General features: G+C 39.9%; 1 protein-coding gene across 2 annotated transcripts in view; it reads left to right on the plus strand.

Moving 5' to 3' along the window:
- Positions 1–23,310, plus strand: part of STS (steroid sulfatase) — a 396,147-nt gene that overhangs the window by 95,169 nt on the left and 277,668 nt on the right. The window contains exon 2 of one of the 2 annotated variants that reach the window (XM_082247742.1): positions 17,290–17,424. In XM_082247742.1, coding sequence (XP_082103868.1) covers positions 17,294–17,424 — 131 coding nt within the window. In that variant the 5' untranslated portion in view covers positions 17,290–17,293. Of the gene's footprint in view, positions 1–17,289; positions 17,425–23,310 lie in introns of those variants that run through there. The other variant, XM_082247743.1, reaches the window with a different exon arrangement.

Raw genomic sequence — 23,310 nt, forward strand, 5'->3', positions numbered from 1 at the left:
AGTATGGAACAGGCAGCACCCTCAAACCTTCAGAAGTATGAGATGAACCCCAACAACTTGGAAAGGTGGATCTCTCTCACACGTACCAACACAGACTATCCCCCAATTTAACTGATCCCCAAAGGTTTTTGATTAAATAGCGGAATAGAAAATATGATCCAAAAAAAGTGTATGTATATCACACGTACACAACCACACTGGGCCCCAATTACTATTGTTTGTACCCCTAAAAGGCTAGATGAGGAGTAGGGGGAGTATGGAACAGGCAGCACCCTCAAACCTTCAGAAGTATGAGATGAACCCCAACAACTTGGAAAGGTGGATCTCTCTCACACGTACCAACACAGACTATCCCCCAATTTAACTGATCCCCAAAGGTTTTTGATTAAATAGCGGAATAGAAAATATGATCCAAAAAAAGTGTATGTATATCACACGTACACAACCACACTAGGCCCCAATTACTATTGTTTGTACCCCTAAAAGGCTAGATGAGGAGTAGGGGGGGTATGGAACAGGCAGCACCCTCAAACCTTCAGAAGTATGAGATGAACCCCAACAACTTGGAAAGGTGGATCTCTCTCACACGTACCAACACAGACTATCCCCCAATTTAACTGATCCCCAAAGGTTTTTGATTAAATAGCGGAATAGAAAATATGATCCAAAAAAAGTGTATGTATATCACACGTACACAACCACACTAGGCCCCAATTACTATTGTTTGTACCCCTAAAAGGCTAGGAGTAGGGGGAGTATGGAACAGGCAGCACCCTCAAACCTTCAGAAGTATGAGATGAACCCCAACAACTTGGAAAGGTGGATCTCTCTCACACGTACCAACACAGACTATCCCCCAATTTAACTGATCCCCAAAGGTTTTTGATTAAATAGCGGAATAGAAAATATGATCCAAAAAAAGTGTATGTATATCACACGTACACAACCACACTAGGCCCCAATTACTATTGTTTGTACCCCTAAAAGGCTAGATGAGGAGTAGGGGGGGTATGGAACAGGCAGCACCCTCAAACCTTCAGAAGTATGAGATGAACCCCAACAACTTGGAAAGGTGGATCTCTCTCACACGTACCAACACAGACTATCCCCCAATTTAACTGATCCCCAAAGGTTTTTGATTAAATAGCGGAATAGAAAATATGATCCAAAAAAAGTGTATGTATATCACACGTACACAACCACACTAGGCCCCAATTACTATTGTTTGTACCCCTAAAAGGCTAGGAGTAGGGGGAGTATGGAACAGGCAGCACCCTCAAACCTTCAGAAGTATGAGATGAACCCCAACAACTTGGAAAGGTGGATCTCTCTCACACGTACCAACACAGACTATCCCCCAATTTAACTGATCCCCAAAGGTTTTTGATTAAATAGCGGAATAGAAAATATGATCCAAAAAAAGTGTATGTATATCACACGTACACAACCACACTAGGCCCCAATTACTATTGTTTGTACCCCTAAAAGGCTAGATGAGGAGTAGGGGGAGTATGGAACAGGCAGCACCCTCAAACCTTCAGAAGTATGAGATGAACCCCAACAACTTGGAAAGGTGGATCTCTCTCACACGTACCAACACAGACTATCCCCCAATTTAACTGATCCCCAAAGGTTTTTGATTAAATAGCGGAATAGAAAATATGATCCAAAAAAAGTGTATGTATATCACACGTACACAACCACACTAGGCCCCAATTACTATTGTTTGTACCCCTAAAAGGCTAGATGAGGAGTAGGGGGGGTATGGAACAGGCAGCACCCTCAAACCTTCAGAAGTATGAGATGAACCCCAACAACTTGGAAAGGTGGATCTCTCTCACACGTACCAACACAGACTATCCCCCAATTTAACTGATCCCCAAAGGTTTTTGATTAAATAGCAGAATAGAAAATATGATCCAAAAAAAGTGTATGTATATCACACGTACACAACCACACTGGGCCCCAATTACTATTGTTTGTACCCCTAAAAGGCTAGATGAGGAGTAGGGGGAGTATGGAACAGGCAGCACCCTCAAACCTTCAGAAGTATGAGATGAACCCCAACAACTTGGAAAGGTGGATCTCTCTCACACGTACCAACACAGACTATCCCCCAATTTAACTGATCCCCAAAGGTTTTTGATTAAATAGCGGAATAGAAAATATGATCCAAAAAAAGTGTATGTATATCACACGTACACAACCACACTAGGCCCCAATTACTATTGTTTGTACCCCTAAAAGGCTAGATGAGGAGTAGGGGGGGTATGGAACAGGCAGCACCCTCAAACCTTCAGAAGTATGAGATGAACCCCAACAACTTGGAAAGGTGGATCTCTCTCACACGTACCAACACAGACTATCCCCCAATTTAACTGATCCCCAAAGGTTTTTGATTAAATAGCGGAATAGAAAATATGATCCAAAAAAAGTGTATGTATATCACACGTACACAACCACACTGGGCCCCAATTACTATTGTTTGTACCCCTAAAAGGCTAGATGAGGAGTAGGGGGAGTATGGAACAGGCAGCACCCTCAAACCTTCAGAAGTATGAGATGAACCCCAACAACTTGGAAAGGTGGATCTCTCTCACACGTACCAACACAGACTATCCCCCAATTTAACTGATCCCCAAAGGTTTTTGATTAAATAGCGGAATAGAAAATATGATCCAAAAAAAGTGTATGTATATCACACGTACACAACCACACTAGGCCCCAATTACTATTGTTTGTACCCCTAAAAGGCTAGATGAGGAGTAGGGGGAGTATGGAACAGGCAGCACCCTCAAATCTTCAGAAGTATGAGATTGTGTTCACTGTACCCCACAAAGATTGAGTTCACTGCACCCCACAATGATTGTGTTCACTGCACCCCACAAAGATTGTGTTCACTGCACCTCACAAAGATTGTGTTCACTGTACCCCCCAAAGATTGTGTTCACTGCACCCCACAAAGATTCTGTTCACTGTACCCCACAAAGATTGTGTTCACTGCACCCTAAAAGGATGTTGTTCACTGCACCCCACAAAGATTGTGTTCACTGCACCCTAAAAGGATGTTGTTCACTGCACCCCAAAAATATTGTGTTCACTGTACCCCCCCAAAGATTGTGTTCACTGCACCCCACAAAGATTGTGTTCACTGCACCCCAAAAAGATTGTGTTCACTGTACCCCCCAAAGATTGTGTTCACTGCACCCCAAAAAGATTGTGTTCACTGTACCCCCCAAAGATTGTGTTCACTGCACCCCACAAAGATTCTGTTCACTGTACCCCACAAAGATTGTGTTCACTGCACCCCAAAAAGATTGTGTTCACTGTACCCCCCCAAAGATTGTGTTCACTGCACCCCACAAAGATTCTGTTCACTGCACCCCACAAAGGATTTTGTTCACTGCACCCCAAAAAGATTGTGTTCACTGCACCCCAAAAAGGATTTTGATCACTGCACCCCAAAAAGGATGTTGTTCACTGCACCCCAAAAATGATTTTGTTCACTCCACCCCAAAAAGATTGTGTTCACTGCACCCCACAAAGATTGTGTTCACTGCACCCCAAAAAGATTGTGTTCACTGTACCCCCCAAAGATTGTGTTCACTGCACCCCACAAAGATTATGTTCACTGTACCCCACAAAGATTGTGTTCACTGCACCCCAAAAAGATTGTGTTCACTGCACCCCAAAAAGGATGTTGTTCACTGCACCCCAAAAAGGATGTTGTTCACTCCACCCCAAAAAGATTGTGTTCACTGCACCCCACAAAGATTGTGTTCACTGCACCCCAAAAAGATTGTGTTCACTGCACCCCAAAAATGATTTTGTTCACTGCACCCCAAAAAGGATTTTGTTCACTGCACCCCAAAAAGGATGTTGTTCACTCCACCCCAAAAAGATTGTGTTCACTGCACCCCAAAAAGATTGTGTTCACTGCACCCCACAAAGGATTTTGTTCACTGCACCCCAAAAAGATTGTGTTCACTGCACCCCAAAAAGGATGTTGTTCACTGCACCCCAAAAAGGATTTTGTTCACTGCACCCCAAAAAGATTGTGTTCACTGCACCCCACAAAGGATTTTGTTCACTGCACCCCACAAAGATTGAGTTCACTGCACACCAAAAAGGATTGTGTTCACTGCACCCCAAAAAGATTTTGTTCACTGCACCCCAAAAAGATTGTGTTCACTGCAGCCCAAAAAGATTGTGTTCACTGCAGCCCAAAAAGATTGTGTTCACTGCAGCCCAAAAAGATTGTGTTCACTGCAGCCCAAAAAGATTGTGTTCACTGCAGCTCACACACAGAAAAATGGATGTGGATCACTGACACCTGCCTATCTCCAATCCCACACCACACAGCAATATCGATTGTAGTTTGTAGAACACAGTTTCCCTAAAATTCAGCAGACTCTGTCCCTAACAGGATTGAGAAGAGATCGTAGATCAGGATTGAGTGCAGATTCACCCCACCCCCCACACAGCAATATCGATTGTAGTTTGTAGAAGACACTGACCCTATAATTCAGCAGACTCTATCCCTAAAATGCCTACAACTCGCCCTGCCTAAACACTCCGACCTGTCCCTCAATTCTATCCGGACACAAATGTTTTTTTCCTGCCTATCTTTCCCTAATCAGCAGCCAGCACATTGATGTGTGCTCTGTCCCTTAGCTAAGCAGCAGAATGACGCTGCTGCGGCGGCTGCCTCGAACTTATAAAGACTTGGTCACATGCTTCAGACGGACAATCACAGCTACTAAGACATTTGCAGGCATGGCTGGGATGGCTTAAGGCACACCAGTTAAACGATTGTTGATTGGCTGTTGAAAGCCCGCCATGAAAAGAGCGCCAAAGCATGCAAAACCCGGAAATAAAACGACCGAACACGGATTTTTACCCGAACATACAGTAAAGTGTCCGTGTCCGTGTTCGGGTAAAAAAAATCCAATTATTCGGTACGAACACGAATAATACAGTCCGTGTTCGCTCAACACTAGTGAAAAATGGTGAAGAGAGTCCAATTAAAAATCAAGGTGATGATGTAGTGTTCCCTCCACCGGGTGAAATGCCTCCTTACCTGGCGGAAAGAAGGTAAGTGCCTGATAATGATATTCTAATATGGAAACCAGTGTTCTATTTCCACCTGCACACGTGCAAGGTCACCCAGGTGATAAATAAATACAAGCCTCTTACCAGATGTAAGAGACAATCAAGCCTCTAAATATCCTGATCATGAGGATGCTTCTTTAACACCATGGATGGATGAAATCATTCACACTTTCTTCCCTCTGTATAAACCAACGTGTGTCTCCTATCCTTTTGGGGTGATAGACTCCCCGCGATGTTCCAAAGTACATAAAAGAATGGATGGGACTAATAGTGCATTACCTTTTATATGCAATTTATTGATATACGGATTTGCACTTACAGTTAGGTTGAAAGTTCGGGCAGAAAATCATATATTGACAGGCTGAGGATCTCTAGGTGCATCGGGTCCGGCTGCAGCACGGACCGCCGATGACGCAATGACGGCACGCCTCCCTCCTGACGCGTTTCCTCCAATAGGGCTTCAACTTGAGATGGGAGATAGGCGCGCGCCGTCATTTCCGCCAATTTATACAGGTTAGTGTTGTCCTCCTCTTCCGGTGTCTGCAGAGAATGTCCCGAGCGCCGGAAGTGTCTCTTTTATTTCACGGATAGTATATATACTATAAAGATCACTTATATTTTCACTCTTACAGTATTCTACAAGGGATGTTTGTAATTAAAGTGATATTTGGCGCTTGGACTTCAGTTTTCCTGCATTTATAAGGGGATGTGACACCGGAGGAGGGTATCAACTACTTCCTGTTTACATTTCATTAAACCTTTTCTATAACTAACAAATTAATGAGTATGTATAAGAATTCAAACATCTTAGTATGCATAATTATAAACGGTCACAAATATTCAGTGAATAATGTTTAAAATCAATGTCAGTAAAATTAAAAATTAAAAATAAAATTAAATATTTAATACTGAATTATGTGCCTAAAAAGATAAAAACCTTTATTAAAATGTATACTAAAAATTTAAAATGTTAAAATTTAATAAAATTTCATAAAAATCATTTTATTTAGTTAAGTTCTTAAAATCATGTCATTTGATAATATAAAGGTGGGTGTGAAAGTTTTAGAGCTTCGGGAATTTATATTAGCTGTTGTTAATGTGGGCATTGATATCCCATTCTATGTTATGTCCTCTAGGTTGGAAACATTTTAATTCAAAAATCCAAAAAGTTTCCCTCTTTGAAATCGTCCTTTTTAGATTACTCCCCCTCCAATGTGGGGTGTATTTTTCTATAACGGTGATCTTCATTTTTTTAGGATTTTTACGGTGGCATTGGGCATAATGTTTTGAAACACTGTGTCCTGGGAAGGCTTTGTAAATATTAGTCAAGTGTTCTCCTATCCTAATACTAGCTGTGCGAATGGTTCTTCCTACGTACTGTTTGTTACACTCACACTGTAACAAATAGATGACTCCTTTAGTATGACACGATATGAAATCCTTAATCGGATATTCTTTTCCAGTCACACAGGATGAAAATTTCTTTGTTCTGACCGTATTGGCTTCTTTGCATATCCTGCATTTGCCACATGGGTAAAACCCATTCATGTCTGGGAAGATTTTCGTTATTGTTGGTTTCTCCACAGGATTTTGGGCTACTAAATTCTTTATGTTCGCCGCTTTTTTAAAGATGATTTTCGGTTTTTGGGGTATCACAGGTCCTAGGACCTTATCATTCTGTAGTACTCCCCAATATTTTCGAAATACATGATTGAGCCATTTATAACCTGAAGAAAACTTCGTAACGAAGGTGAACTCGTGATGGGACCGAGTTTCTTCTAGTTTTGTTTTCTTAACTGGTTCTGTCAATGCAGATTGTTCAATGAGGCTCATTTTCTGTATTTCCTCATCCATCTCTTGTGGGTCATACCCTTTTTCCACGAATCTTCCTTTTAAAATCAATGCTTGTTCCTGAAAGTCTGTTTTTTCTGTGCAATTCCTTCTTATACGTCTGAATTGCCCTTTAGGGACTGCGTTGAGCCATGTAGGGTGGTGGCAACTGTCTAGGGCAATGAAGCCATTTTTATCTGTCGGTTTAAAATAAGAACGGGTGGCAAATCTGTTACCTTTTCTAAAAATGGTTAGATCTAAAAAATTAATGGAACTTTTACTGTATTGATATGAGAATCGGATTCCCCAGCTGTTACAGTTGAGGTTCTTCATAAACTTCTCAAGGGATTCTTCATCCCCCCGCCATATTAACAGTGTGTCGTCAATATATCTTCTCCATATCACTAGTTCCTTCACTTTTTCTGAAAAAATATTGCGATCTTCCCATAAGGCCATAAACAAGTTGGCCAAGCTTGGAGCAAACTTGGCCCCCATTGCAACGCCCGTTTTTTGTAGATAAAACTCGTGATTATAGTAAAAATAATTATGTTCCATCCCGAAGACAAGTAGGTCAAGAATAAATATTTTTTGTTTAAAAGGAATTTCTAAGTTTGCATCTAAAAATGTCCTCACCGCTTCGTAACCCAGTTCATGTGGAATCACAGTATAGAGAGATGTTACATCTGCTGTAACTAGCAGTACATCTTCTGATATTTCTAATTCTGTAATTTCTTTGATACACTGGGATGTGTCTTTCAGATACGCGGGAGTTTCTTGTACAAGCGGCTGAAGAAAGAAGTCCACATATTTACCAATTCTTGAAGTTACTGAATCGATCCCGCTTACTATGGGTCTTCCCGGGGGTTGGGTTAGGCTTTTGTGAATTTTAGGGAGATAATATATAGTGGGAATTCTTGGGCACAAAGGGACCAGGAATTCTTTCTCTTTTTTGTTCAAAATGCCTTTCTTATGACCTTCTTCAACAAGTTTTTCAAGTTTCTTCTTGAACTTAACAGTGGGATCTTTCTTCAGTACCTCATAAGTTTGTTTATCGGATAAAAGGTTGTCCATTTCTTTTATGTAATCTTTCTTATGTAACAGGACGATACCTCCCCCCTTATCCGCTGGTCTTACTATCAACTCTTTATTTTCACACAATTCCTTTACGCCTTTGTTTAAATCATGTTGTGAGTTCCTTTCCATTTCTTTTGCTTCTAATTCCTTAATCACCAAGTCCCGAAAAATAGTCACTTGTTGACTGTGTAAACCTGGAGGGTTGAATAATGAAGCATTTCTTAATCCCGAAGGTATTGAAGAAGTTGGCTGGTATGAAACGTAATTCCTTTCCCCAGCTTTCGAGAGGAAATGTCTCTTAACATTTAATTTCCTCACGAATTTGTGGATATCCACAAAGGTTTGGAACTTATTCAAGGCTTGTTTTGGGGCGTATTTGAGTCCCTTACTTAAAGTATGTGTTTATTAACATGTTTAATAGCAGTTAGCATAGGTACAATAGATACAATCAGTCAAGGGGAACATAGACAGTATACAACTGGGTAATATGATAAGACCATAGTAAATTGTAGAAAAAAAAGACCAACAGACATAAAATATAGGTACAACATAATGATTGGATGCATACTGAAATAAATAATGGATGTACATGGCCTCTTTAGCTCGACGCGTTTTGTGAAAAGAGTTTCACTTCATCAGGAGCAGGCACAATTGGATTCTAAAAAATAGGACATCAATGACATGGCATCCAATAGAGGGATATAATGGAGAATATGTAAGGAAATTGACTTACAATAGGATAACTAATTATTTCTGGTTTAACAACCAGTTTTATAGGCAAGATAGGGGTGTAGCGATGGGGGCTAAATATGCCCCCAGTCTAGCTAACCTATTTATGGCCCAGTGGGAGGAGGACGTCATCTATCGCCACAATCAATCTCCGGTAGTGTTGTGGGCCAGATATATAGATGACGTCGTCCTCCTTTGGAATGGGACCAAGGGTGAACTGGAGTCTTTCATGGAATCGTTGAACCATAATATGAGTAGCATCCATTTGAATTATGAAGCTAGTCAGACCTCTATAAACTTTTTAGATCTAACGATCAAGATAGCCAACAAAAAAATTCATTACCACCACATATTTCAAGCCTACGGATAGGAATTCATATATTCCAACCGACAGTTGCCATTACGATCCCTGGCTCAAGGCTGTTCCTAAGGGACAATACCTTAGAATTAAAAGGAATTGCACCAGCAATAATGATTTCCTTTCCCAAGCTCAAATGCTTACCGATAGATTTCTTGAGAAAGGATACAATCAGTCATTCCTACAAAATGTGCTGAGTGACGTTGCATGTATGGACAGAGAGAGTTTGCTACAACCTAAGGTGCGCTCTGTGAATGAGGAGACCAAGATCTCACTATTCTTTGTGACCACTTTCTCTGTCCAACATAAAGGTATTAAAAATATAATGCAACGCCATTGGCACATCCTTAATCATGATAAGGTTCTAAATAAAGTCCTACCCACTAAACCGCAGGTGGTTTTCAGGGGAGTTTCCACCCTTCGAGACAGGCTCGCACCTAATGTTTTAGATCCACCTATTCCAAAACCAACTTTTTTTAACCACTTAGTTGGATATTACAGGTGTAACAGGTGCCAAGTCTGTGCTTTGAATATTTCCAGACAGAGGAACACTAGGGTATTTAAGTCTACTAGTACTGACCATACATACCCTATTAAACCCTTAATTTGTTGTTCTGCTATAGGTGTCGTTTATTTACTGCAATGCCCTTGTGGGTTGCAGTACATTGGGAGAACCAAGCGCCCTATGTATGTGCGGATCAACGAACATATAGCAAATATTAGAAAGGGTTTTCCTAATCACTCTGTATCCAAGCATTATTTGCTCACGCATAACAAGGACCCTCGGAACACCCTTTTCCTTGGCATAGATAAATTCAGCCCACATTGGCGGGGGGGACCATTCGTCAGAGGGATATCCAAGTTAGAAATGTCTTGGATTTATAAGGCCAAGACCTATGTTCCCTTTGGCCCGAACGTAGATGTAGATGTCAACGCCTTCATCAATAATTCTTACGTTTATTTATCTTTAGGGATACATTGGTGTTTGGATGTGAACTTCATCTGAATTGTGTTGGTTTTAAATTAATTTATTATTTTAATATAACCATTGGCTATATATACCTAAAGTAGTAGAGAGTGAGTATGTGTATATATATATATATACCCAATTTTATTCACCAGATAATTGGCATATTCTATACTGTGGCTTTTAATATTGCGCTATATGCAAGTAGGTTAACACTTTCTTTGTTGGCCAATATTTATATTACATTTTAAGATGGCCTTATATATTCTTTATGTTATTCATTCTATTTATATATTCGCCAATTCAACCCTGGAATCATGCACCAGATACTACTTCACTTTCCTTTTTTGCTATTAATATGATGTTATATGTGCAGTGGGCCAACACTCCCTCTGCTGGTGTATGATTGTTACCACGGTCCAATACGATCCTATTAGGTTTACTTTAACATATATTGATTCCTGTGTGTGGTAATTTGATTTTGGAATCATGCACCGGAGATCGGTATTTACTTTTTTAATGTTCTAAGATATGATCGTGTTTGAGCGGCATATCTTAAGTTTTGACTTGAGGGCAGCTTTTCCAATACCTAAATTGGTGGCCGCTGCTCTTCCTGCACAATTCAGGCTGGTTCTTGATTGGGTGTTTTGTGTATATAGGGTGAAGTCAGCACGCCGCCATTAGAAGTCTTTGCAGACGAGCGCGTAGGGTACGGCGTGCTGACGTCACTGCGCTGCCCTGAGGACGGGCCACATGAAAACCGGCCGGCTTCTTTTACATGCGAGTCTTTTACATCTATCATGTGAGTGTTATTTTATATTTTATTAATAAACGCTGTACGGTATCACACTATCCAATCCCCTTCTTTTCTATATGGCGCACTGAGCCCCATCTTGTGGTCAGTACTGGTATTACCATCCATTATTGGCTGTGACCTGGAGGTTTGCTGTAGCTGGGATCCCTTCAGAGTCGCGCTGTGAGAAATCAACAATTTGAGGCTCATTTATACCAGAATGTGGTAAGGAGACATGCATGTCACTTGTGTGGGAGCACCATGGTGATTAGCTTTACTGGATCATTCCTTTCACTCCACTGGAATCTATTTTTGGGACTCTACTATGTTTTACTATGAACTAACTCATTCATGTGTTCGTGATTCACGGTCACAATTATTACATTTATGTGTTTTTCATTGGATATCTTATGTTGCATTCATGTTTATATCTACCCATCATTGTTTTATGATTTAGTGGACACCAGGTATACATTCATCCAGTACCTTGGTTGCCCACCTGGCACTTGATGCTTATTTAATACTGTCAATTTTGGGTGATTCCATTTTATGCTATTGTGATTGGTGTAGTGCATATACCCATCAGTTCTCACTAGCGCAGCTTATTTCTATTTATTACTTGTGTTTGATGCTGTCTCACTTGAAGCTGCAGCTTTTTAGTATTTACATTGTTAGCGCGGTTAACCTTATTTACTTGAGATATATATATATATATATATATATATTTACATAGTCGGGTTGAAAAAAGACACAAGTAAAAAAAAAAAAACGTAAAGAAAACCCAACCATACAATCCCATGTACACAATCCTACAATCCTATACCCGCAGTTGATCCAGAGGAAGGCGAAAAAACCCCAGCAAAGCATGATCCAATTTGCTACAGCAGGGGAAAAAAATCCCTTCCTGATCCCCCAAGACGCAGTCGGATATTCCCTGGATCAACTTTACCTATAAATATTAGTATCCATTTATATTATGTACACCCAGGAAATAATCCAGGCCTTTATATATATATATATATATATATATATATATACAGGAACTGCCTGTAACACAATTTTCGGTACTCAAACAGTAAATTGTGTCACTACCAGCAGTTGCAGGCACAGTAACAAGACATTTCAATAACAAGGCTACTCATGTCTACTCATGCCCTTACTACTGAGCTGTACATTTTCTTTTCCAATTTTAAATTACCCGACCTTGTGAAACCAAAGAACTGTATACGTAAATAAATTACCAAGGCATGCTGCAACTGTGTGCACCAGCAGAGATATTTTTTTAATGCCAGTATTGATTTTCACATCAATTTCCTTGTTCATGTATGCAGGAAATAAAAGTGAAAGGTTAAACTAGCCATATGCATGTGACAACACCATTAAGTATTTTCATTATACATCAGTACATTATAACACCTGCGGTACCATGTCTTCTTTTTATTGCCACTCAAATGATGTGATTATATTCATGTCCTGTTTTCACTGCACATAGTGATTTTGTAACCAGAGGTAAGATTTTTTTTTTTTACTGCAGCCCTTGAACTCTTAGAAATGACATACATTGTAAATGGCATTTAATTTTGCTATTAAAGCAAAACTACAGCCAAACAGAGAAGTATAAAACTGAAATACATACATTGCCAAAATATTTCTAATAATAAGTTCATTCACTTCTGTGATTCACACATTCCTGGCAATCCTTTGAGGCCTATAAAAGGTCATTTATGTAATTATTCAGCTTAAAACAGAACTCCAGTCAAAAATCTATATAGGCTGTTATACTGGCAGCTTTTTATACGTAACAAAAAGGACTGGATTACTACCAGTCATGCCCTGCTGACACGCAATAAAAAAGTGTTTTTGCTTGAATTATCAATGCAGCAGCCGTTAATCTTTAATGTTCACTTTATCTTTGTACATTGGTTATAGTTGCACCAATGTACACCTGTTAGTGTGTATCATAATCTTCTTCATTAATCAGATGCTAACCGAGGTTTGCAAAAAGAAAAAACAAACATTTTTTTCATTAAGATTTTTTTTTACAACTTAACACCTAATTAAAAGAGAAGTATGGGAAGCAAAAATAATAAACACTTATGCTGACCTAGATGGCTACAGCATCAGTCCTGATAAGCTTCACTGATGAGGCTGCACCGATATGTGGTACTGATGGGCACTGATAGGTAGAACTGATGAGCACTGACAGGCAGCACAAATGGGCACTGATAAGGAGACACTGATAGCCAGCACTGGTGGGCACTGATAAGGAGACACTGATAGGCAGCACTGATAGGCCGCAATAATGGGTACTGATAGGTGGCACTGATAGGCAGCACTGATGAGCACTGATAGACAACACTGATTGGCACTGATGGGGCTGCACTGATATTCAGGGCACTGATGATCTGTGTCCTGACTATCTGTGTACATGTCCCCTGTCACACTTGCTGGTTACTGCTTTCCTCACGCTGTGACAGCGTGTGAGAAAAGTACTGCAGATAACTGGCAAGTATGTTTACATTGTGATCAGCTGTAATTGGACACAGCTGATCACATGCTAAAGGGCCACTGTGATTGGACCTTTACCACGATCAGAGTGTGCCAGATGCATGCCTCGGGACACGGTTCCAGGAGGACATCCATGGACGCCCTCCCGGAAAAACAGCCATGCTGTAGCATGGTAATGAAGTGGTTAAAGTAGTTTTTTTTTCCACAAAAAGTTTTTATTGAGATAAAACATCATAGAGCATTACAAGATATCGACTTTAGTCCAGTACAATAGTCTATTACAGAGTAAGGCATCTATGGTCATAGGGTAAGATATCAAGTACAAGAACCAAACAGAAGTGAAATGCATACAAACATGTGGTAACACTCAGGGCATGAAGAGATCTAACCCAAAATGTGTCGATTTCTTAAAGTTATCAAAAAACTCGGGGCAGAATTAAGGACAGGTAATAGATAGGAATGGGTGCGGCTGTATAGTTTTAAGCTGGTTACCTGTATACGGGGTTGTTAAAGTAGATTTTAGGTGTATCTGAGCACCACAAACTGAAAACGCAATTTAAATAATTTTTCCTGTACAACTTTTCCTTTGAAAAATATACAGAGGTAGAAAAGTAGTTAAATAAGACTATAAATATAAATATGTAGGCTTATGTCTACTATTTTTTTGCTAGAGTTAGTAAAACTTATTGTCCCAGACAACTGTGACCTAAAACCTCATCCTTTGTGTTTAAATTAATTTCCTTGTGTAAAGCAGTTTTTTCTGACCACCATGAGAGAATGATATGTTATCAACTCAACTGCACTTTAGTAGCATCTGCCAGTGGATGCCGCAATAAAGCTGCATATAAATAGGCTGTGGATCACATTGTGAATCCTGCACCAATAAACACAGCACATACCTCTGTCTTTTCAATTATATGTATAGTTATTCATCAGACACCACATCAAAACCATAATAATATAGCACCACATAATTTGTGAGAAACATCAATAATTAAAGTATTAGTAGGGTTTAATTAATCAGGCATAGCATTGTTCTACCGACATAAAGAGACTGTACAGAAGGGTGATCTGGCACTTACTGCTGGAGGATGCCACTACTGTTGGTGTGTATCACTAATATATGCAATGAAAGGGTTTGCTATTCACATGCACTAAACTTATGTCATTTCATGAACTGTTATGGTTTGGGAAAAAAGGTTCAAGTTGCTAAGATGGAGGCAGGGGCAGACTGGCAACTTTCTGTCCAGGGGGCAGTTATAATCTAGAGGCCCATGATGCAGCGACTCTGCCCCGCTCCCACTCTCCCGCTTCCTGTCCTCCTCCTGACCCTCATTCAGGGCTGAAGCTTCATCGGCTGGATCCTGATTCCAGACCTGGCCAGAAGGGGGCAGTTGGGGGGAGCTGAGACAGCTTGGTTGGGGATGGCCGGGGGGAGGAGAGTCTCCAGTAGGGCATTATACCGGCCTCTTCTCAGGCACAGTTTACACCATCCATGCGGGGGGGGGGGGGAGGCTTGCACTCTGTCCTTGTCTTCAGCCTGCACTCAGTAGGTCAGCGGCAGGGACTTTTTACTTCTCTTCACCAAGAATCCTTTAGGCATGTCTGTAGCAGAAGAGAAGCAGCCTATTTACAGGGCATCAGAGTGGCCCAGGGGGCAATTGCCCCCCTGCCCCTTGGGCCAGTCCTCCCCTGGATGGAGGTATTGTTTATGTGGACACTGTGCTATACTGTGGGCATAAAACTAAATGGTTTGGTGCTTTACTATGAAGTAAGTGATAAGGCTAATTTATATTCCTTATATTAATATTAAGACAGCGCTGTGGTAAAGAAGTAAAAAAAATCTAGACATTGGGGTTGATTTACTAAAAGTGGAGAGTGCAAAATCTGGTGCAGCTCTCTATAGAAACAAATCCACTTCCAATCAGCCTAATTGAACAAGCTGAAGTTAAAAGTTGATTGGCTACCATGTACAGCTGCACCAGATTTTGCACTCTCCAGTTTTAGTAAATCAACCCCAGTGTACTGTACCTCTGTTTTGGCAATGTATCCATAAAAAAAAATGTCTAGGCATCAGTGACCTTTTCGTGCCTCTTAAAAAATAAAATATAACTAGTATTGGTAACTTGCAATGGTTCTCTCCCACAATTTGTTTGTAGATTTTAAACAGAGCATTCATTGTTCTGAAAGAATAGGCATATCTATGGCAGTGGAGGAAAGGCACAGCTGTGGACGCACCTATTACGTTCATGGCAGTTAAGGCAAATGGCATATCAAAAGCAAATACTTTGCTTACCCACTTAAGGACCGGAAGGTTTTACCCCCTTAATGACCAGGCCATTTTTTGCGATACGGCACTGCATTATTCTAACTTAGAATTGAACGGTCTTGCGACGCTGTACCCAAATAAAATGTATGTCCTTTTTATTCCCCACAAATAGAGCTTTCTTTTGTTGGTATGTGATCACCTCTGCAGTTTTTATTTTTTGCGTTTCCCCACTTTCTATTACATGAAGCGATGTTGAGCTTACCTGCCACAGTAAAACTACGGTGGCTGGTTAGCAAGTGGTTAAATTGGCAGTAAAATATCAATTCCATTATGAATTAAAGTTATCTGTTCCTTTGGTTTATTGGGTTCCCTGTTATTATTTTTTTTTTATCTAAATAAACATGAAGTTTACTGAAATCCCCATTCTTTGGGCATTTAGGTATGACACACACACACTGTTGATCTTATTTTTGATTTTATGGTTGTGTTATTTTTTCTTCTTTTTTTTTTTTTTTTAGAGAGCAAACATCTTCGACATTGTGTAATAAGTGTAAGCTATCTGGAAATTGTAAAGACTAAAAATATTTTATACAAAAGCTTAAAATACTGGAATGTGTACACTTCTGAAGAAAACACGATAAAAAAAAAAAAACATAATTTCTAAGTTTAAGGAAAACCAGGTGACTGTCCTCTTTTTAAATTTCCTTTTTTTTTTTTTTTTTTTTTTTTTTACTTACAAAGATATACAATTTATTAAGTACAAATAAAACATGCTTTTTATAGATGACTTTAGCCCTGTCTCAGACCACACCCAGGTAACCCTTTTGCTGTTGACATCCTAAAATGCAAAAAAAAAAAAAACTATAAATTATATTCTGGGTGCATGAAATGCTTGAAACCAGCTTCTTAGTGGTGCCTATACCATTTATTATTCAGTGTAAGTATTTGGCAAAAATTAGAGCTGGTTTGTTGGACTCATATAGTTGACCACTGGATATAAGCCTAACCAGTAGAGCCAGTTAATTAAAAGAACAATTCCCAAAGAAAACTAAACAGTTCTGACTCTCAGCAGGGTCATTTTATTTTTTTTACACATTGTATCATCATTATATTTTATCATCCATTCTCCTTAAAGCACTATTTTACAAACGCAAGCAGCAAAACATGTTTTGTAAGAGAAAAGTTACAGTACTGCATAACAAGCAACTTTAGGTAAGCCTAAAAACAAGAGTTCTGGGAAGTTCTCTTGGGCTAAATTTATGGATGAGCACAAGAAACTGAAAACGAAATTATGTATAATTCATATTCATATTTTGTTATTCTTTCCTTCAGCTTTCACCATCTTAGTCTTTTTTTTTTCAGTCATTGGAAGCACGCTGTTTGTTATATTAGTTTTCAATTGTCATGCTGATTTTCTTTTTTTTCATCTTTATCCCTATTTTATACTTTTTGCATAATATTGCTATTTTTTTTTTTTTTCAAAAAGTAAATTTTACTATAGATGCAGAAAAAAAAAGAAAATAAATAATCATATTGATGTGCAATAAAGTATTAAGAAAGTTTCTACCATTCATTTATTTGATGTGTTTTATTGCTTTTTTTTGTTTCACGTTTTGCTCACTTTTACTATGCTTTACCTTTTTGTTTAGCAATATGAAGATTTTGATACTAATGACATCTTTGTTCAGTCTCTGCACTGCAAAATCATTGCCCAACTTTATTCTTATCATGGTTGATGACATTGGCATTGGAGATATAGGATGTTATGGGAACAACACGCTGAGGTTTGAAAAATGTTTTCTTCTTAATTACGTTGTTGTTTGGTAAAAAAAAAAAAAAAAGTCTAAGATATTTTTAGTAATATTTGTGAATTTTCTTCTTGATGAAGAACTTAATGAGAGTAAAGAGTCTTGACCTTTTCTAGTTTTTAAAGTATTATTCACGGGGAGGTAAAAAGGCTTGATTATGGTCATGCAGAACAAAACAATTAGAAAGATAAATGTGCATTTTGAGATCACTTCTTAGAGTTTGTGTAGACAGGCATGGATCTCCTTAGTCACAGAGGAGCTAAGCAGCAAAGTACCTGCACTATTTATTGAGCTACCACTTTACAGAACATGTAGAATAAAAAAACATGGGTGGGTTGATTTACTAAAGAAGAAGAAGCTGTTCACGAATGGCTCGTTTCCACTGAGCTTTCTGGTACGGTTCGGTACGGTACGCTATTTATGCCATTTCCATTGTGAATGGTACCCTAATTCCGAACCGCCGCACCGTACCACTTTTTTGGGACCCTTTCGTTGGGGTACCAAGCACATTAGTACCGTACCAACAGGGTGGAGCTACACTCTACACTCAAACTTTGATTGGTTGACAGAGAATCGTCTATGACAGATTTTCTGCTACACCACGCCTATCATGAAAGGGTACTATTGGCAGTGGAAATGCAAGGTGTACCGTTCCGAACCGTACCGTACTGAACTGAACCGTATCGTACCACTCAGTGGAAATGAGGCATTAAAGTAAGTGTTCACTTTGCATGTATATACTGTATTAGCGGAGTTTCACCCTGAAATAATTTTTTTGCTAAAAATACCCCCGGGACAGTCAGGGCTAGTGCATTTCAGCAACAATAGCCTCTGAACTGTCCCTGGTTTCACTTACCATTTAGAAGAAATACTTACCTTGAAAATGTCTTGTCCAGTGCTGCCATCTCAGGTGTGGGCAGCTGAATCCGGAGCGTCCTCTTTGGTGTCCTCTTCGGTGATGTCAGAGTCCCAGAATGCCCTGCACCGGCCCTGCTCGTCACTTCCGGGGCAGGCACGTCATCCCTGCACAGCTTCTGGGCATGCCCAGAAGCTATTTAGCAGGGAATGTGGCGCCTGCACCGGAAGTGACGATCAGGGCCGGTGCAGGCGCATTGACTTTAGGGAGCGATGACGCTCATCTCCCAGGAGTCCATGCAAGCAGGAAGAGGCGGGGCACAGCCGCAGAGGGAGGAAGAGGAAGGAAGGTAAGTATATTTTCTTTAAAAACAAGGTAAGAAAATCAAAAAAAAAATTAAACTATCCAATTCTTTTTCAGGTAAAAAAAAAGCAAGCGGATGGTGCAAAGTTGTTTTTGAGGCCGGAACTCCGCTTTAAGTAAAGCTGTGTTCACTCCAAATACTCAATCATGTCCCAAAAAAGTCCTCTTTTTTTCCTTGCATACAATTGGTTATTCAAAGTGAACACCACTACGCAGCTAACATTTACTTTACTCCATTAGTAAATCCACCCCATTGTATAAAAAGAGCAAGTTTTTCAGATAACCACTGCACAACTAGGAATCATTTTGAAAAGTATTGTAGGAACAAAATGACCATAGTGAAAAACCAATGAAGAAAAGTATTGTTAAAAAGCGGTTATGAATATAACACGGGATTTCAAAGAGAATCAGCAGCTGAACAATTTAAGGTTAACTTCTAGAGTGGCTGTTTTTTAATTCAAGCTTGAGCCTAAAGCAGAGATGAATGTGGTACCACTTGCCATAGCTAATTTACTACATTTTGTTGTAAAACTGAACACATTGCCTTAGCTTTAATGTCATATTGCGGTTTTAAGTTAATTCCTAAAGGATTTGCAAAACTGTAAGGAATAATGAATGCTATAAAGCAAACTCAATCATTTTATTACACAGAGATTGCCTACATTTATTCTGGAATGAAACACATGTTTAGAGCTAAAGCTCTTACAGGTAATTGATATTATGTGTAAAGATCTGTATTAAAAAAGAAAAGGTGGTCTGTTCCCACGCATGTGAGTTTATTCATCCTTGAAAGTAACAAAAGTGTACACTGAGCTGCTCATGCACAGCTCACTGTACATTGTTTGGAAGATTGCAAACAGACAGATAAGAATCCTTTATTACAGAAGATATATAAGTTTTATTTTACTAAAACTAGAGAGTGCAAAATCTGGTGCAGCTGTACATGGTAACCAATCAGCTTCTAACTTCAGCTTGCTCATTTTGTTTTTTTTGCAGAGCTGGTTCAGAGTTTGCACTCTAGTTTTAGTAAATCCATCCATAGTTTGTCTTTTTGCAATAAAAAAACCTGTCTTGCACAATTTTATATAAACAAAATTTGCGATTTTGACCAGTTGCTCAATGGACCAATGGTCAGACATGAAACACTACCAAAATCTTTAATAACTGTGAAAGCAGCCTTAAGTGAAAGGTCTTAGGCTTGTAATATGGAATCAGGGCCGGATTAAGAGCATCATGGGCTTGGTGCTGAGGATTTTGAAGGGCCTTAAGGGCCGTGCCTTGGCATGCACCCAGAGGAGGAAAGGTGCAGCCATGCATGCCTAATTCAACATTGGATGCTGTCTCTGAAGCCCATAAACACATCCATGCATCGGCAACTGTCCCTCCTTGTCCGGCCTTCGTGCTGTGTGGGGAGGTTCTGAGGGAGCTGCCTGGGGAAGCGAGCATAGAAGCCAGACTTCTGTGTTTACAAGTGACAGAAGAGCGGTAACAGTGAATATGGCCAACCCGGGGCCTATATAAAGGTAGGGGCCTGGAGCTGCAGCTCCAATAGCCCCTACGTTAATCTGGCCCTGTATGGAATCATATTGACAGTGTAAAATCCAGCTTCTTCAACATGTGCTGTCACCTGTAGACCTTTAGTATTGGAGTGTGCCAGATGAAGAAGTGACAGGATCTACCTCAATGGCATACAGGAGGGGAAAAAGGGGGCATGCCTGTCTAGTGCCCCGGTGAATGAGGAAACCTCATATATCCACCCATTCACACAAACTCGGGTCATGAAAGAGGCACAGAGAAGTTGTAGCCATTTATTAGGTCAAGTGCCAACCCCAAAGCTGTGTAAACATTTGCCACCATTAACCCTATTCCACAAAATAAAATGCCTTTGCTGCAACCAGACTCATCACAATCCTGGTGTTCATCCAGTCATTGGAGGCTTGTAAATTCACGAACAAAGGTCTTGTGTTAAGGTGTTTTTAACAGGCATAAAACTAGTTTGATCTAGGTGTATAATGGATTGGATAACTTGATTACGCCAGAGGGAACCATTTTTCATTACAATTTTTACACGTGTTTGTAATAAAGGTATAGGTATATATGATGTCAGATCAAGAGGGCCTTTATTTGGCTTGGGGATAAGAATGATAGAATGATAAGCAATTGAGACATAGATGGTGGGGGTGTAAAAGTTTAATTTGTTTCTTCATATAAAGCCAGGAGATGAGGTGGCATTTAATTCAATTGGTAAGCCATTGGCTCCAGCCCATTCAAATTGGAAATGTGAGTCTTAATCTCAGTAACGGTAAGGGACACCTTGACCATTAGTTTGGGGCCAGTTAAAAGTAACAGATTGTAGGTATTGGAGATTTTTTCAATTGTGTAAGGGCACTTCGAGGTATACAATTGCTAGTAGAATGAGACAAAAACTTGATCTGTAACCAGGGAGCCCAGCAGCACTTATCCAGCCAGCCAGAGATCACAGAAGCATGCTTTAAAGGTGACCTAAGGGCTGAGAAGACAGAGGATCACTCAGGTCCTGACTTTGGAGCAGGATGAAAGCTGCTTAATGGGAAGGTCAATGCTGTGCAGAGCTGCCCTAGACACAGCTCACCCCATGGTGTACCAGGCAAGAACATCCTGAAATCATGTTGTATATGTAAAGTTAGTTCTTACATAATGTGTATGAATGTAACCACATCATATTTTCCTGATTGCCTGGAACTTTTTCTGTTTCTATTGGCTATTATTGTTTCTGCTGGCTGAGTGGAGCCAACAGAAATACATAAATAGTTCAAGCCAATGAGAAAAGAGGAGATAAAGATAGCTAAAAAGAGTAAAAACATGGATTTGGAGTTTGGACTTTACAGTTTTCACAGCTACTATTTAGAGATTTCTGGCAGGATCAATAGGCATTTTTCTGTGCTTACAGAAAATACAATTAGCCTGAAAAAATGAAATAGTGTAGCTATACCATATAATGACTGGTAAACTGCAATATATTACATGTTTTGTTTTTTGGGTTTCCACATGCTTTAAATGCTAGCCATTTATCCTTATAAAGGAGATTTCTCTGCTCCGACATTATTATTATCATGCAGGATTTATATAGCGCCACAAGTTTATGCAGCGCTAACAAAATGGAGGCAGACATTACAGTTACAATACACTTGGTACAAGAGAAATCAGAGAACCCTGCTCATTAGCGCTTACAATCTTATGCCCCTTTCACATAAGGAGTCCGTCAGGCGGACTCAGTTTTTCTCAGCGGCGGATCGATCTGCCGATCCGGAGACACAGCTGTTAGGTCCCGCTGTTCTCTATGGGGGAATCGGATGGAAATGGACCGTTTGTCCGTTCTCATCCGATCCGCTGGACGGATGGAAAATAGGGTTTCCATCTGTCCAGATTTGACGGATCGGATGTCAGCGGACATGTCTCCGCTGACAACTGATGCCTCATAGAGATGCATGGGGTGTCCGTTCAGATCCGCCGAAGAAACTGACAGGTACGCCTGTGTGAAAGGGGCCTAAAAGGGGAGGGTCAATTAATACAAAAGGTAATAGCTGTGGGAGCTGAGCTGATGGAAGAAGTGAAACAGTGTATTAGTTAGAAGCCGGATAGGCTTCTCTAAAGAGAAGGGTTTTCAGGGATCATCTAAAGATGGATAGATTAGGAGACAGTAGGACAGATTGGGATAGGGAGTTCCAAAGGATGGGGGCAGCTCTTGAGAAATCCTGGAGATGAGCGTGGGAGGAGGTAACAAGGGAGCTAGAGAGCAAGAGGTCTTGGGAGGACCAAAGAGAGCGGCTTGGTTGATTATTTTGAGTTTAGGTTAGTGATGTTGCTGGGAGCAGAGTTGTGGTTGGCATTGTAATTTATTGTTAGTACTTTTAATTTTATTTGTTGGGTGAGTGGAAGCCAGTGGAGTGATTGTCAGAGAGGGGTGGAGGACACTAAATGGTTGGTAAGGTGGATGAGTCTTACAGCAGCATTCATTATGGACTGGAGGGGGGGGGGGGTAGTCTATGTAAAGGTAATTGTAAAGGCTACTGTTACCTGGACAGTAGGTAAAGAAAAATCTCATTTGGGGACACAGACAGCAATATAATCCTGAGGCTGGCCATACATGTTCAATTTTCTTGTACAATTTTCTATTAGATTTACCACAAACCACATAATATGAGGTCAAAGCTAAACAACACTTTCACTTGTATTCAATTAGGCAGGCCTTTGTACTACATAGTTAAAGGTAAATTTCAAGAAAATTGTACAGAAAATTGTATAATGTATGGCCAGCCTAAGAGAAATTTGTTTTTATTGATGGGGATGTCTATCTGACACATATAAATTAGAACGGATCTGAGAATAAATCTCCTAAATGGAGACGCAGACCTTTGCAAACACCCAGTATTAAAGACTGTTTGGCTTGTGTTAAGATTTAAAAAGGACCTAAACTGAGGAAGCTGCACTCAACAATGAAGGCAGATAGAGAAAGCAGTACATTGGGACATGTCACACTGCATAAACACAGTTATGAAATCCAAGCTACAGAAGTGCACTGATATTTTTTAAAAGGGATTCAAGACAAAGGATTAATTGTTTGGTGTACTGTTAAGGCACAACTAAAGTGTATCTGAACTAAA

This window comes from Pelophylax lessonae (genome assembly GCF_965119305.1).
Source record: "Pelophylax lessonae genome assembly, chromosome: 2".
In the NCBI taxonomy this organism is placed as follows: domain Eukaryota; kingdom Metazoa; phylum Chordata; class Amphibia; order Anura; family Ranidae; genus Pelophylax; species Pelophylax lessonae.